We start from the raw sequence: 16,225 nt of genomic DNA, 5'->3' as shown, positions 1-16,225 counted from the left end.
AAATGTTGTGCCTCCATCTCTCGGAAGAGCTAAAGCAGCACCTTTCAGGCATCCAGCTCAGTGACGGGCAGGACCCGAGTGACAAGTAGCAAGGAAAGCAGAGTCGGAGTAAATTGGAACCGGGTTTTCCTAAAACCAGGCAAATCAGGGCAGCACAGAAAACCTCCAGGGACGGAGACAGTATTCGGGGAGAAGTCGAGCTGGAGGAAAGCAGACTCCAAGACCCCCCCTTCCCGGGGGTGAGCTGGGGTGGGGGTAGGGCTCTGGCAGATAACAGGAGCTCCAGTCCTGGGAGTCCTCGAATCCCTTCCCAACTGCGGCTAACTCTGGTACCCGGAAGATTTCTTCAACTCCACCAGCCTCAGTTTCCTCATCTGTAAATGGGGCGGGGGCAGGGTAAGGACACCGTTCCCTGGGGCTGTGGGGACTGAGTCAGAGCTCAGCGGAGGCGCTGTGGACCAGAGGCCAGCAGAAAAGAGAGCCTGGGAAGTTGGGGGGGGGGGCGGTGCAGAGGTGGGCCGAGAAGCTGGCCTGCGGGCTTTGTCTGTCGACCCCGGATCCATCCTGGCACTGCAGGGTGGAGCCAGAAAGAGGCTTTGACGCCAGAAATCCCACTGCCTTGTTCAGCGACACGTCCAGCCTTCTCCTGTGACTCAATGTGGATTTTTCTCCCTTCCACTGGCCCTGGGGTGGAACCCAGGGCCTAACACCCGCAGGGCGAGCGCTCTCCTGCTGGCCCTCACGGTAGATCATTTGATTAGAGGGTCCCGGTCCCATTCCTGTCCAGTCGTGAGCGGTGCTGGGTTCCTCTGGAGCAAACTAGCTTTGCTTACTTAGTTCCAGACGTGTAAATCGCATCATGGAGATTAGACATGAGAGTTGGAATGTTCCAAAGCGATCCCCTAACTGCCAGCCCTTCCTTGGGACCAGCTTATTAGCACCTGAGAGATCCCGACTTTTTTTTTTTTTTAATTGCTTTTTGGGTCACACCCAGCGACTCTGAGATTACTTCTGGCTCTGCACTCAGGGATTACTCCTGACGATGCCCAGGAGATCCTATGGGATGCCAGGGATTGAACCCAGTTTGACCGAGTGCAAGGCAAATACCCTCCCCGCACCAGCCCCGTTGATCAGCATTTAATGGGCCAGCGGCTTCATGGCTGCACCAGGAAATTCGCATGGAAATTCTTTCCAGTGCGGCTCTGGGTGGATTCTGGAGTTCTCAGGGTCAAGTTAATGATTTTTCACTAGAAGCAGCTTTTGATAAAAGGTTTAGATTGTTAGCAGTCATTTGAACTCAGTGGATTTAAGCGGGGCTCAGAACTCACTAGAATTGTTTCGCTCAGCTGCAAAGTCTGCAGAACTAAATTCTTGTTTTCGGGGATTAACTTTTGGTGGGCAGGTCCTGCAAGAGACAGAAAACCCTATCACAATAGATTTCAGTAGAAGAGGTTTTTTCTTTTTCTTTTTCTTTGTTCTTTTTGGGTCACACCCGGCGATGCTCAGGGGTCACTCCTGGCTCTGCACTCAGGAATGACTCCTGGTGGTGCTCGGGGGACCCTATGGGATGCCAGGGATTTGAACTGGTTTGGCTGCGTGCAAGGCTAACTCCCACCCCATCCCCCACTGTACTCAGGCCCCTAGAAGAAAATGTAAGTGGGGTTCTGGGGACACATGCAGCATAACTTGGGGTCTATTTCTGATCCCATGCTCAGGGGTGACCCCTGGCAGTGCTCAGGAGCCATACGTGGTGCTGGGATTTGAACCAGGCTTGGCTGCACTTTCGCTCCAGCTGGATTTGATTATTTTTTGTGTGTAGAAGAGAGTGGGGAGATCTTATCTGTCTTAAACTGGGGGCCCCCCAGGACAGGTTTGTCACTGCATTCCTCTCCCTTGCTCCATCTCTCTGGCTCCATCCGTCCCTCCCCTGGGGCACCAGCCTGCGTCTGTCTGTCTGTCTGTCTGTCCGGAAAGGCTCCAGGGGCGCAGGGGAAGAGAAAGTGTCTGCTGGAGTTTCTCGATTGCGCTGCCCGTTTGCAGAAGGAAGGAGCTCTCGGCTCCAGGCACTGAGCATTGCTTTCGTCAGGTCGGGAAGGCGATGGGGCCCCTGGAAGGAACTCAGGGTCCTGTTTCTTTAGAAGGCAGAAGGCCGCTGGGGCAGCCTTCTGGGCTGGGATTCCTTCTGTTCTTTAGATTAAAAAGGTACATGATCATCGTAATATATTTAGGTGTCAGCGTAAGAAACTAAAAGTTTCTGGGGTGAGTTAGAAGACTTCAGGGTGGGCTTGATCAGGGATCTGACTGAGGACTTAGTTCTCTTCTGACTCTCTGCTTGGTCTTTTCTTTTGGGGAAGGGAGCCAGTGGGTGCTCCCAGGCAGTGCTCAGTGCTCAGTGCTGGGGCCCGAGGAAGGGCAGCTCCTCGCGCCCTGTGGTGCCAGGGGGGATGACCGGGGTCACCCCAGTGATGCTGTGGGCCTCGAGACTACATCCAGAGATGCTGGGGTGGGGGGGCAGGGAACGTGTGGTCCCGAGGATTGAACTCTGGTCCTGACACACCCAAAGTAGGGACCCCTGACTGCGAGCCATCACCACGCCCCCCGGCCTGGGGCTGTGTCCTTAGGCCACTTCCCCCAAGACGGCAAGAGCTGCTCTGGCCGGGGCTTTGCCGCCACCTTCTCCCACTAGCCACAGGGCGGTCAGGCTCTTCGGGAAAATCAAAAGAGAAGATTTGGATTTCCCACTCCCCCCATGCCTCGTGGCTCTGAACTAGACTGTACGCCCTTCCTGTTTCACTCATACACACACACACACACACACACACACACACACACACACACACATGCACACACACACACATGCACACGCACACACGCGAGCACACAGGAGTAACCGGGCAGAGGGGTAGTACAGGAGTAATACAGCGGGGAGAGCGTTTGCCTTGCATGTGGCTGACCCGGGTTCGATTCCCAGCATCCCATAGGGTCCCCTGAGCACCTCCAGGAGTAGTTCCTGAGTGCAGAGCCAGGAGTAACCCCTGAGCATCGCCGGGTGTGACCCAAAAAGCAAAAAATTTAAAAAAAGAGATAAAAAGGAGTAACGGGCATCAGTTTCATCTAAGTGGAGGCGGTGGTAAGGAGACTGAGTGTACGCCCTCACGGGGACGCCCCTTCGGAGTCCGGGCTTATTTCTGCCCGGCTCCTGCCCTCAGCTCTTGGGGGTGATGTTCCACGAATCACCCCAGGACGGGGCTGGGAAGATAGTGCAGGAGGTCAAGTGCTGGCCTTTCACGCAGCCCACCCTGGTTAGACCATCAGCACCCCCTAAGGTCCCCGGAGCACCGCCAGGAGTGATCCCCGAGCACAGAGCCGGGAGTAGCTCCTGAGCCCACACCCCCCTCCTCGCGTCACACCCCCTATGGGGGCGGGTCACGTCTGTTCCATTTCCTTAGTGTTTAAGCCTGGGCTTGGGGTGTAGCAGGTGCTCAGTTAATAACCGAACAGCATCAGCGGCCGGAGCAGCACACCTGGAGAAGAAATCAGGACTCTAGGCAGGACTGACGGGGCAGCTAGGAATAAAGCTTATCTCAGCGTTCCGTGCTGGGTCACACGCGCTCTGGGTGGAGCCGATAAGCCTTTCTGTTCCTTTCTACCACGCCACAGAAAAATCCCCCTCCGGGCGGGCGGCTGGTTGCTCATCAAATTCCATTACAGTGCGGAGAGTACCGTCAACACAGTCGGCATCAGGAAACTATTTGTAACTCTTGATAAATCCTTTGATGATGTCATGACGTGAAAATTTGCTACTCCCATTCAGTCAAACAAACCCCCTGCTTTTCTTTCTTTCTTTTTATTTTTTTTTGCTTTTTGGGTCACACCCTGCGATGCACAGGGGTTCCTCCTGGCTCATGCACTCAGGAATCACTCCTGGCAGTGCTCAGGAGACCCTATGGGATGCTGGGAATCGAACCCGGGTCGGCCGCGTGCAAGGCAAATGCCCTACCCGATGTGCTATTGCTCCAGCCCCCTTTCCTTTTTTTTTTTTTTGTTTAAATAGTCCTTCCCCATCTTGTAGTTACTTAATAGAGTCGGTTTTTTTTTTCTTTTTGGGTCACACCTGGCGATGCTCAGGGGTTCCTCCTGGCTCTGCACTCAGGAATCACCCCTGGCGGTGCTCAGGGGACCCTATGGGATGCTGGGATTTGAACCCGGGTCGGTCGCGTGCAAGGCAAACACCCTCCCCGCTGTGCTATCACTCCAGCCCCTAGAGTCGGTTTTTAATAGCGTTTGGAACATTAACTATTTGATGGCTTCTTGGCCTTTTGGCTAAGACCCAGTGTAGAACGTTAGCTATTTGAGTGTCTTTTAAAGAGAGTAGGGGAGGGGGGCAGGGGGGGCTGGGGTACTTACTTTGGGGGAGCCCCAAGCCCCCAGGGAAGCTGAGTGTGTGATCCAAGGACCCAAAAATGTGTTTTGTTTTGTTTTGTTTTAATGTGTTGGAACCTCTGGTCAGTGCGGGGGGGAGAAATTCCACTTCCTGGCCTGGCCAGTAGGGAAGCTCGGAATCCCACCAGCCTTTGTTTGCGAAGAATGTCGAGACTCTGGAGAACAGGGCCTGCCGGAAGGGCGCACGGGAGTGACTCAGCCCTGCTCCGTTTCACCAGCTACTCCTTCAGAAATGACCTTGGTGCCTGTGCTCACGCTTGGCCAACATTTTGTCACAAGTGCCTATTTTTTTGGGGGGGGTCACACCCAGCTATGCTCGGGGGTCACTCCTGGCTCTGCACTCAGGAATTACCCCTGGCAATGCTCAGGGGACCCTATGGGATGCTGTGGGAATTTCGAACCCGGGTCGGCCGCGTGCAAGGCAAACGCCCTACCCGCTGTGCTATCGCTCTGGCCCCTCAACAAGTGCCTATTTTTTTTTTTCTTTTTGGGTCACACCTGGTGAAGCACAGGGGTTACTCCTGGCTCTGCACTCAGGAGTCACCCTTGGTGGTGCTCAGGGGACCCTATGGGATGCTGGGGATCGAACCCGGGTTGGCCATGTGCAAGGCAAACGCCCTCCCCTCTGTGCTATTGCTCCAGCCCCCAAGTGCCTATTTTTCACTTCTTTTCAGATGGTGATTTTTTTTTCCTTGTGGGAGGTGAAGAGGGGTGGGTGGTTGGGTGGGTTGGGTCATACCCAACAGTGCGTAGGGCTTGCTCCTGGCTCTGTGCTCCGGCTTCACTCCTGGATGGATCCAGGGGACCAAACACAGTGCCAGGGGTTGGCATGGGCCACATGCAAAGAGCTGATTTTGTGGGTTTTTTCCTCCAGTGGAATTCGAAGACACGTTGGGGAGACCCCCCAGAGCCAAGTTGAGTTGGCCAGGGGAAGTCCTGACGTGAGCTGCTTCAGGGGTGGGGGGCGGCAGTGGTCTGGGGGTCTGGAGGTTCGCCATGGAGACGCGTCCAGCGGAGACTTGGTCTGTGGCCTCTGCGCCCACGGCCCTTCCGCAGAAGCCCCCTCGGCAGCCGTTCCGTGACGGCTGGGGCTGTGGGGGGTGATCTGGAGCCGTGGTCCCCGCCCCCCAGCAGAGGGGTGACGCACCTCAGGGCTGGGAGCACAGGCGGCCTGGCGGGGGGAGGACCGGGAGCCAGCAGAGGTTGGGAGCCAGACTGAGGTGGCTCGCCAAGCCGGCCTGGAAGCCGCGAGGGGTCAGAGCGGGCGAGCGGGCCCCAGGGGAGGTCACAGGGCTGGAGTTCCGACCCAGGGACTACGTGGAGTTCCGCTGTATGATAGTAGCCAGCGCGGCCCTTGGCCTGAGCAGTGACCCCGGGGCTAGCTGGTTTCCCGGCTCAAACGGGAGCGGGCATGGCTATCACTGTGCATGCGTGTGCGTGTGTGTGTGCGCTTGCGTGTATGTGTGTGTGTGTGCATGTGCATGTGTATGTGGTGTGCGTGTGCATGTGCGTGTGCATGTGTGTGTGCGTGCGTGTGCGTGTGCATGTGTGTGTGTGCACGCGTGCTTGTGCACTGACCCTGGTCGGTGTCCCGGAGGCCTGCGATGTGGCCGTGTTTCCAGGCCCACAACCCTTCCTCGAGCCGTGAGCACGGGGGATATTCCGGAGACGTCTGTCAACCAGCTGTCAGCCCCGGGCCCCAGACTGAGACCATGTGGACCCACGGGGGGCTGAGACCCCAAGAGACCCCACGGTGTCTAACGGTGGGTGATTCGAACTTGGGGACCCGGGCTGGGCGGCGGGGGTGTGGCGCGGCCGAGCCGAACCCGACTTTAGAATGCGGTCGGGGCTGGAGAGAGAGCAGGACGGTCCCTGGCACCACATGGTCCCTGAGCATCACTGGCCCTCGAAGCCAGTGAGCATCTCCCCGCCAAATCATCCCCCCGGCAACCAAGGACGCCTGAGTGTATTTCTAGTTCCTCCCTCCCCCCTCCCCACCAAACCCAGGGATTCTCCAGCCCCACAAGGACAGAGCTGGCCACCTCTAGGGCACCGACCCCACCGCAGGTTTGACCTTTGACCTCCCGGGTGGGACGTGCCTCCTCTGAACTGGGACCCCACGCCAGTGGGACTCGTGTCGAGATCTCCCGGCCTCCTGTCCCTCGTCCTTGCGTTTCCCAGCACAGCAGCGCGGGGGGCTGCCGGGACAGAGCTCCCCCTCCCTGTCGGCCTTTTTGCCTCCTCGAGGGTCGAGTTTTCACGAGGGTTGTCCTGCACACCCCGTCATCATAGCACGAACCACAGCGTACTCGAGCTGACCCCTGCCCCCCCACGGCCGTGGCGTCCAGGAGATGTGCAGCGTTTGGAGCCAGCGCCGCCCTGGTTTGGCCCCTTTTTCCGTCTTTTCTTCTCCAGCCCCCTCCGTCCTTCCCTCCGTCCATCCGCACGGCCCAGGACATCGGGCTGGTTCCGAGCTAGCGTAGATGAGGCGGGCTGGCCCCTGATAGCCGCCCTTTGGCTCTCGACTTGCAGCATGAATCCGCTGGAGGCCGCCTTTGCTGGCCCGTCCCTCACACCTGCACGTTGTCACTCTGCAAACAGCCCTGCGCCCAGCAGCGCTTGTCCAGTCCATGAGTCCGCGGTGCCCGCCTCTCAGTCTCGCCCTGGACGTGTTCTCTCTCTCTCTGACTTCCCCCCTTTATCACTCCCCTCAATGCAGTTTGTCACTGGCGGTCCCGTATCTCTCTCTCCCTCCCTCTCTCTCATCCCCGGCAGATGATTTTTAAACCAAACAACAGCCGCACAATATCCCCACTGTTTGGCACGTCTGAGTATGCCCGGCACGTCCCCGCTCGCCCGGAGCAGAAGGCAAATGCAATTTCTTCCATTTTATTTCTTTGCATCAAAGTGATTACATCTGTCTGCGTGACCTTCATAACAGCACCGGGCCCTTTTCAAAGTCTATTTCTTGGAGCAAGTCAAGCTGCATTCCCTCCGTGGAATATCTTGACCACCGAACGCACACACAGTACATGCCAAGGGAACAAAGCGTCTTTTGTGGGGCCCGAGAGAGAGAGAGAGAGAGAGAGAGAGAGAGAGAGAGAGAGAGAGAGAGAGAGAGAGAGACAGGGCCGCCTTCAGTGGCTGCATTGATTCAATTAGCACAAGGCAATTTGTGCTAGATACATATTTGCGTTGTTGTACAAGTATTTTCTTATTATGGTGAGAGAGGACTTCTAAGGAAGAGCCTGTTCTCCGGAGGCTGCCTTGGGGGACCCCGGGGAGAGCCAGTAGATTCCATTTCCGCCCCATGGGCCGGGGTGTTTCTTCTGTTTTAAGTGAAAGGCTGTGGGCAGTGAGCCTACCAACAGTCTCCCGATTACCCACAATTTCCCGCACCACACCAACTCGACAGGCCTGATTAACAGGCTTTCGGGGAACAGCTGAAACTGTACTTTTTCTTTTTTTGGTGGGGGAAAAAAAAATCTTAATTTGGCCACAGTCTCGTTTGCTTTATCTGAGCTTACAAAGCCCAGCTGGCTGTTTCCGAGTAAATGGGGTGGGGAGCTTTTTCGTCATACGTCTTAGTGGGAAGAAGGCAGGACTGTCTGAGCAGTTCCTACTTGGAAATGTCACACATTCCTTTAAAAAAAAAATGATTGAATCACTGTGAGATAGTGACAAGCTTTCATGTTTGGGTTACAATCTCACAATGATCCAACACCCATCCCTCCACCAGGGCACATTCCCCACCACCAATATCCCGGGTATACCCCCCTTTCCCACCCTCCCCCTGCCTCCATGGCAGACAATATCCCCCATACTCTCTCTCTACTTTTCGGCATTATGGTTTGCAACACAGACGCTGAGAGGTCATCATGTTTGGTCCATTATCTACTTTCGGCATGCATCTCCCATCCCGACTGGTTCCTCCAGCCATCATTTCCTCAGTGATCCCTTCTCTATTCCATCTGCCTTCTTCCCTCCGCTCATGAAGCAGGCTTCCATTATGGGGCAATGCCCCTGGCCCTTGCATCTACTGTCCTTGGGATGTCACGCATTCTTGAAAGCCAGAGCCGAATGGTGGGTCTGCCCATTCACCGACTTGGCCCTCGTGGCCCCGGCACCCCCCACCTGCGAGGGAGAGAAAGAAAGGGAAGCGAGACGGCCTGTTTGTTGCTAGGGAGTTTATAGTTCTGCAGGGGAGATGGATCTGGTGGCTGGCAGGACTGTCCCTCTTCTCTCTGAGGTGCCCGGACCGTGGGTGTCTGCAGAGAAACGGGAGAGTAATCTCTGAGCGTCGTCGGGTGTGACCCCAAAAAGAAAAAAAAAACCAAACAAGTTCAAGTTGTATCGGAACTTATTCCCACTAAAGGCACGTTCTAACGTACTTGACGGGGCTGGAGTGATAGCACAGCGGGCGGGTAGGGCATTTGCCTTGCACACAGCCGACCTAGGTTCGATTCCCAGCATCCCATATGGTCCTCCGAGCACCAGCGGGGTAACTCCTGAGTGCAGAGCCAGGAGTAACCCCTGTGCATCGCTGGGTGTGACCCAAAAAGAAAAAAAAAAGTACTGGGCGTTGGGAATTCAACGTCTGAATTTGCAGCGGGGGAAGGATATGACTCAGCACCCAGCACCCAGCCCTTCTCTGCCTTCGTCTCCATCTCCTGCTGGTGCCTTTCGGGGACGTCCCCAGCTCCAGACTAAGGGAACCTGCTCAATGCAGCCTCCGGAGACCCAGAGCCCGGTGGAGCGAGGAGAGCCTGGAGGGGCCCAGATGGGATTGCCTGCAGATTCCGCCTCCTCACGAAGCCAGTCTCACAGGGGGAGGGGGTGGGGGGCCCCTGCCAACCTCCAGAGGACGGGTGGGGACCGTCTCACTCCCGTCTTCCATGACCGTTCTCTCGAACTGGTGGTTCTGATTCAATGACGAAAGACTTCCAGTGGATCTTGGAGACGGACACTGGGTGGGGCACCCCATGCTCTCCCCAGCACACCCTCCCCACACACCCCCTTTCTACTCAGGACTCGGTCCCCGCCTGTGACTCACTAGCTCTCCATCACCCAGGCACTGCGGTCACTTGCATGGAATGGGAAGAGTGGTCGTAGCCCACGTGAGTCCGTCCCCCCGTATGTACCGGGAGGGCCAGAGCAAGTCGGAGCCGGGCAGGGGAAGCGGCATAAGGAAGTCATTAAGGGCTCAGCTTCCCTCTCACCCGCCGCCCCTCCGTCCCCGGGGTGTGGGCCTGGCCCCGTGGCTCCCCTTGCAGGCCCACATCTGTTCCAGATGGGAAGACGGAGAAGGAAATGCTGGGGAAGCAGAGGCCGGGGGAGCCCAGCACGCAGAACCTTCCAGAAACCCATTGGAGCTGCCACTTCTGCCCCACAGGACACACTGCGGCTGGGGCCGGCCCTTGGCTCCCGGGGAGATGGGGAGATGGTCTCCCGGGGCTGGAAGGATGCCAAAGGATGCCTAAGGATGCCGGGAGTACCTCTCGGGGGGACGATGGACAGCGTCGGCGACCGCCTTGGCGCCTCTGTGCATTGACACCTGCAGTTCTGCCGCTCTGAGGGTTTCCGTGGGCTGGACTCGGGGTCCAGCCAGTCAAATCCTTGGGAGGCAGTCCCCAAAGCACGCGGTCACCGCCCCCCCTGCTTCGTGCAGCCTGTCCTCACGGCGCAGACAGAGCCTGTGTTGGCAGACCCAAAGGCCGGAAAGAACCAGTGCTGCCCGGTGGGGGTGTGGAGAAAAAAGGAGAAACGCCCGTGCACTGTCGGGGTGGATGCAGACGGACTTAAGCGCTGCAGGACACGGGATGGAGACTACCTTAGACACGGAAACTCGGGGCTGGCGCGAGAGCACAGCGGGGAGGGCGTTTGCCTTGCACGCGGTCGACCCGGGTTCGATTCCCAGCATCCCATGGGGTCCCCTGAGCGCCGCCAGTGGTGACTCCCGAGTGCATGAGCCAGGAGGAACCCCTGAGCATCGCTGGGTGTGACCCAAGAAGAAAAAAAAAAAGAAGAAATGAAAGCTGGCACTTTGTATGGTCTGGCCATTCCACACTTAGTGTCTGTAGGTACCCATCCAAAGAACAAACCCGAATGAGAGATACATCATTTTAAATGATGGTGACGGGAGTGCTATTCATAATAGCCACGATCTGGGGACAATCGGGGTGTCTGAGGATAGATGAGTGGGATTTATCTCTTTATTTTTATTTATTTATTTATTTATTTATTTATTTATTTATTTATTTATTTATTTTCCCTCCGTCCCTCTCGGAGAGCCCGCAAGCTACGGAGAGTATCCCGCCCGCACGGCAGAGCCTGACAAGCTCCCCATGGCATATTCGATATGCCAAAAACAGTAACCACAAGTCTCACAATGGAGACGTTACTGGTGCCCACTCAAGCAAAGCGATGAATAATGGGAAGACAGTGCTATCGTGCTACAATGCTATTTTTTTTTTGCTTTTTGGGTCACTCTCAGGGATGCACAGGGGTTCCTCCTGGATCTGAGCTCAGGAATTACTCCTAGCAGTGCTCAGGGGACCATATGGGATGCTGGGAATTGAACCTGGGTCGGACACGTGCAAGGCCAATGCCCTCCCCGCTGTGCTATCGCTCCAGCCCCGTTATTAATTTTTAAAGGTTGTTTGTATACGTACTGGGACACCGTTCAAACTGTGAGAAAAGATGAACTCCTGCCTTTATGTTGTTGGGCTGCCACCCCCGGCAGTGCTCAGGGATGACTCCTGACTCTGCACTCAAGGATCACTCCTGGGGAGGCTCGGGGGACCGTAGTGGGTGCCGGGGATCAAACCTGGGCCTGCAGCTGGCGGAGAGCTTTACCTGCTGTACGGCCGCTTCACCACCCACCGTGCCCCCACGTCCTGGGTTTTGCTACAACATGGATGGAACTTTGGAGAGGGTTTGTCTAAGGGAAATGAGTGGAGAAAGGCAGAAAGACAAATACTGAATGATCCCACCCGTGTGTGGAATATAAAGAATAGCATGAGGGAATAGGCGGTCTCCATCATCTTAGGCTGACGACATGGTCTGAGGTTCCTGATGTGGGTGCGGGGTCAGGCTGTGGGGAGCAGGGGGGGTGGTCAGCGGTAAGGAAGACTCCTGTAAGCTGTAGCGGAGGGGTCTTGGCACTTTGTGGCTTTTTTTTTTCTTTTTGGGTCACACTCAGTGATGCTCAGGGGTTCCTCCTGGCTCTGCACTCAGGAATCACTCCTGACGGTGCTCGGGGGACTCTGTGGGATGCCGGGGATCGAACCTGGATCGGCCGCGTGCTAGACGAATGCCCTCCCCTCTGTGCTATTGCTCGGGCCCCTCCCGTTAGCGCTGGGCCTGGTATGGTAACAGTGTGTCCCAAACACATAACACATGTACACGCTTGCACACCAGCGTTGCTCCAACACATCAGAAATATATCAAGAGGAAAATATACACAGGCAAAGATGACTTGAGAACCACCTCCAGAATCCTCTGCGTGCATGAGTTTACTGCCTGCTGATGCCCGTGGGAATCTCTAAAGGACTCGGGCATAGTTCATCTAACACAATTAATTAACCTCTTTCTCTTTGTCCTACTTAGACAGGGGGGGGGGGGCAAAGACTGTAATTTCGCTCTCTTTCTCTGCGTAGAGGAAGAGGACCAAATTCATTGCCTGTGACTATCTGACCCAGTGGCTGTACAAGTAAGTCTGTCATGCTTCGAAGGATTGCACGACCCCGAGAATGAAATGCTGTGAATTTGCAAGCGGGAGAGCTGCCATTGACGGGAATTCTTGCTTCTTCTTGGTTTCCTCCTCGTCCATCCAACGCGTGGCCTGGGAGCAGTCAGAATCCTAAGCGGGCTGCGGAGCCGTTCACGGAATTCTTCTCCATCCCCTTTGTGGAGCAGTGGCTGAAGGACCAGTGAGTGCCACAGCGGACTCGGGAGCTCAGGCTGAGAGAGCGCGCCCACGTGACCCATCCCGGCCCCTGGCCAGCCGTATCTGCCCCCACGTCGGGTTTTCTTCTTGTGTGTTTGTGTTGGAGCCCCCCTGGGCCTCAGGGCTGACTCCTGGCTCTGCATTCGGGGATCACTCCTGGTGGGGCTCAGGGCACCCTAGGGGGTGCTGAGGCCCCAGGCAGGGCGGCCACATGCCAGGCAAGTGCCTCACACGCTGTGCTATTGCTCCGGCCCCTGGGTCTGCTTATTTTCAGCCTAGAGGAAGATTCATCGGATCCACCTGGGTTCAATAATTACTTCAGAAATAAAGTAGGAGATTAAAAATCTATCTTGGGGGAGCTGGAGCGATAGCACAGTGGGGAGGGCGTTTGCCTTGCATGCTGCCAACCTGGGCTCGATCCTCAGCATCCCATTGGGTCCCCGAGCACTGCCAGGAGTAATTCCTGATTGCAAAGGCAGGAGTAACCCCTGTGCATCGCCGGGTGTGACCCCAAAAATATAGCAAAAAATAATAATAATCTTCGGGGGCAGGGATGATGACTCTTGGGAGTATATGGGCCTCACATGTGTGAGGCTGTGGCTTGGGTCCCTGGCACCACATACATGTACACAAACACACACACACATACACACATACACACACTCATCTATTCTTCTTATACTAATTAATTCATTTCTCCACTCAGTCCCCCACTCCCCCACCCCACACCCAGGTCACTATGTCTCAGGAATTATGACTACATTTTTCTAAACATTAATCTTTCTTCCTTCCTTCCTTCCTTCCTTCCTTCCTTCCTTCCTTCCTTCCTTCCTTCCTTCCTTCCTTTCTTTCTTTCTTTCTTTCTTTCTTTCTTTCTTTCTTTCTTTCTTTTTATTTTTTCTTTTTTGGGTCACACCCGGCGATGCTCAGGAGTTACTCCTGGCTCTGTCCTCAGAAATCACCCCTGGCGGTGCTTGGGGGACCCTATGGGATGCTGGGAATCGAACCTGGGTCGGACGCGTGCAAGGCAAACTCCCTACCTGCTGTGCTATTGCTCCAGCCCCCTAATTTTTATTTCTATGTGACTTCCACATTTAAACTATTAGAACCTGACAGATAACAGTAAAATTCTTTTTTTTTTTTGGGGTCACACCTGGCAATGCACAGAGGTTACTCCTGGCTCTGCATTCAGGAATCACCCCTGGCAGTGCTCAGGGGACCCTATGGGATGCTGGGAATCGAACCCGGGTCAGCCGCATACAAGGCAAACGCCCTCCCCGCTGTGCTATCGCTCCAGCCCCACAGTAAAATTCTTGTTTGGCATTATTCTAATCTTAGTTTTCTCCCCAAAGCAATCAATCAGCCTGGTCTCTAGCACATACTCCTGGAGTCTAAATATTATTTAAGTGTGTAAAGTAGATTGTAGCCCATAAGAAGAAGTTGCGGACTTTTTCTTTCTTTATGGTGGCAGGATGTCACATGTGGTGGTGCTCAGGGATTACTCCCGAATCTGTGCTCAGAAATCACCCTGGCAGGGCTGGGGAACCAGGTGATACCAAGGGGCAAAGCCAGGCCTCCAGAAAGCGAAGCATGCATTCAATTCTCTCTCTGTTTCTGTCTCTGTCTCTCTCTCTCTCTGTCTCTTTGTCTCTGTCTCTCTCTCCCTCCCCAGTAGTTGGTAATTGGTTTGGGGCCATGCCTGGCGGTGCTCAGGAGTGACCCCTGGCGGTACTTAGGGGCCACACGCAGTGCCAGGGATTGAACTGCGGTCAGCAGCCTGCGTGGGAGATACCTCCACTCTGGACGACCTCTCTGCCCCACTGGTCGTAAACTCGGAAGTGACCCGGATTTGGTTCAAGGCAGCAGGGACTCTGACGGTGAGGGCAGCTGCTTTTTATTCAGCCCTTGTGTCACGTCCGCAGCCCTTGCCGTCAGTGAACTGACCTGGCCCTGATGGCAGTGCCGTCCCCGGCGGCCTCTTTGCCCATGAGGGAGTATGTGTCCCGCTCCGATGCCGCGTTGGTTCTGCAACCGCTAACTCCTGCCTCGGGGCTGTCTAGCAGAGCTGCTCCCAGGCTGATTCATCCACACGAGGCCTCGTAACTGAGTCATTCCGTGCACTGACTGTCACCGTAGGTACAGGCGGTAAGACAGGGAACCGAGCGGCCCCCCAAGTCCCCACCACGATGCAGTTCACAGCCTAGACGGGTGTCTGGCTCGTAGAAACCAGTCAGTGAGAGCTGGAGGGAAGGGCCAGATTGCTGGCACAGCGGGGAGGGCGCTTGTCATGCCCCTGACATACCCAGGTTTAGTCCCCTGCACCCCAAAGGGTGCCCTGAGCACCACCAGGAGTGAATCCCTGAGCACGGAGCCAGGAGTAACCCCTGAGTTCCATCAGGTGTGACCCCCCCCCCAGCCCCTCCAAAAGCTGACTGGGGGGTGTAGAGCATTGAAGTGGGAACTGATTCTCTGTGGGGTCTTGAGAGAGCACTCAGCTAGAAGGAGGCATCTAAGCAGCCTTCACCGTCTCGAGCCAAAGGTGGAGGAAAGGAGGCTCCATTTAGAAAAACCGAAATATATTTAACCTCTTGCTTTGAAAGTGTTTTCACACCAGCCCTCTGCCAGAACAATGTCAGGAAACCAAGGCCCTGGGAAATTAAGGGAGACTGACCAGACCCTGAATGGGTCAGAGTAGAACGCCTGAAATGAAATCCTTCAGTTAGCCCACGTAGATTTATTTGGCTTTTATTTGCCCCCCCCTTTTTTTTTTTGAGATGCTGAATTGAATAGACCCTTGGTAAATTTCTTTTTTTTGGTGGGGGGGAGGTTGGTTTTGTTTTTGTTTTTGTTTTTGGGTCACACCCGGGGATGCACAGGGGTTACTCCTGGCTCTGCACTCAGGAATTATTCCTGGCAGTGCTCGGGGGACCATATGGGATGCTGGGAATCGAACCCGGGTCAGCTGCATGCAAGGCAAATGCCCTACGCGCTGTCTTATCACTCCAGCCCCGGTAAATTTCTTAATTTGGAGAAATAAAAACATGCCAGCTTTTCCGTTACAATAATAATAATAATAATCTGAGACTAGCTACACACTGAAAGAGTGACACTGGAAAAACTCTGTTTTTCTTTTATTTGGGGGAGGGTGAGTGGTTTGGGACACACCCCGGGATGCTCAGCGCTTACTCCTGGCTCTGTACGCACCCCCGGTTACAAGCAGAACTCTGCAGCGCCAAGGAAAACCTTCCGCTCGAGTGGCGAAGGGTCAGAACGCAGCTCAGCTAGGGAAAGGAATCGTTCTTGGCAGTAATACTTTTCTCTTGTTTAATTTTTTTTCTTCCCTTTTTTTGCTTTTTGGGTCATACCCAGCGACGCTCAGGGGTTTCTCCTGGCTCTGCACTCAGGAATCACTCCTGGCAGTGCTTGGGGGACCCTCTGGGATGCTGGGGATCGAACCCAGGTCGGCCTCGTGCCAGGCAAGCGCCCTCTCCACTGGACTATCGCTCCGGCCCCGGGAGTGATCCTTTTCTCGTGGGGGCAGGTGCTGGGCCACACTGCTCAGGTGCTCCGGCATCACTCCTGGAGACGTCCTGCGGACTGTTTGCAGTGCCGGGTACTGCACCAGGGTCGGCGGCGTGCCAGGCGATTCCCACACCTCTGTACTCTGCCTCTCCAGCCTCCCGTCCCGCGGGGCACAGTTCTCCCCACAACCCGATCAAAGCTTTGGGGTGTCCGCTCCCCACCTTTCAGCAGTGCTGCGGGACTCCCTGTCTCCCCGGCTGTCCCCCTCCGTATGAATCAGCACAATCTCCTCTCAGCTCTAATGGCCTGACC

General features: G+C 55.5%; 1 protein-coding gene across 2 annotated transcripts in view; it reads left to right on the top strand.

Moving 5' to 3' along the window:
- IQCK (IQ motif containing K) overlaps positions 1–16,225 on the top strand; it is a 103,701-nt gene that overhangs the window by 46,133 nt on the left and 41,343 nt on the right. For both annotated transcript variants that reach the window (XM_055134599.1, XM_055134598.1), the window contains 2 exons: positions 12,102–12,154; positions 12,297–12,374. In XM_055134599.1, the coding sequence (XP_054990574.1) occupies positions 12,102–12,154; positions 12,297–12,374 (131 nt within the window). The remainder of the gene's footprint in view (positions 1–12,101; positions 12,155–12,296; positions 12,375–16,225) is intronic.

Source organism: Sorex araneus, chromosome 4, assembly GCF_027595985.1.
Source record: "Sorex araneus isolate mSorAra2 chromosome 4, mSorAra2.pri, whole genome shotgun sequence".
In the NCBI taxonomy this organism is placed as follows: Eukaryota; Metazoa; Chordata; class Mammalia; order Eulipotyphla; family Soricidae; genus Sorex; species Sorex araneus.
The sequence above is the reverse complement of the archived record's forward strand: the minus strand, read 5'-3'. Positions and strand labels throughout refer to the sequence as shown.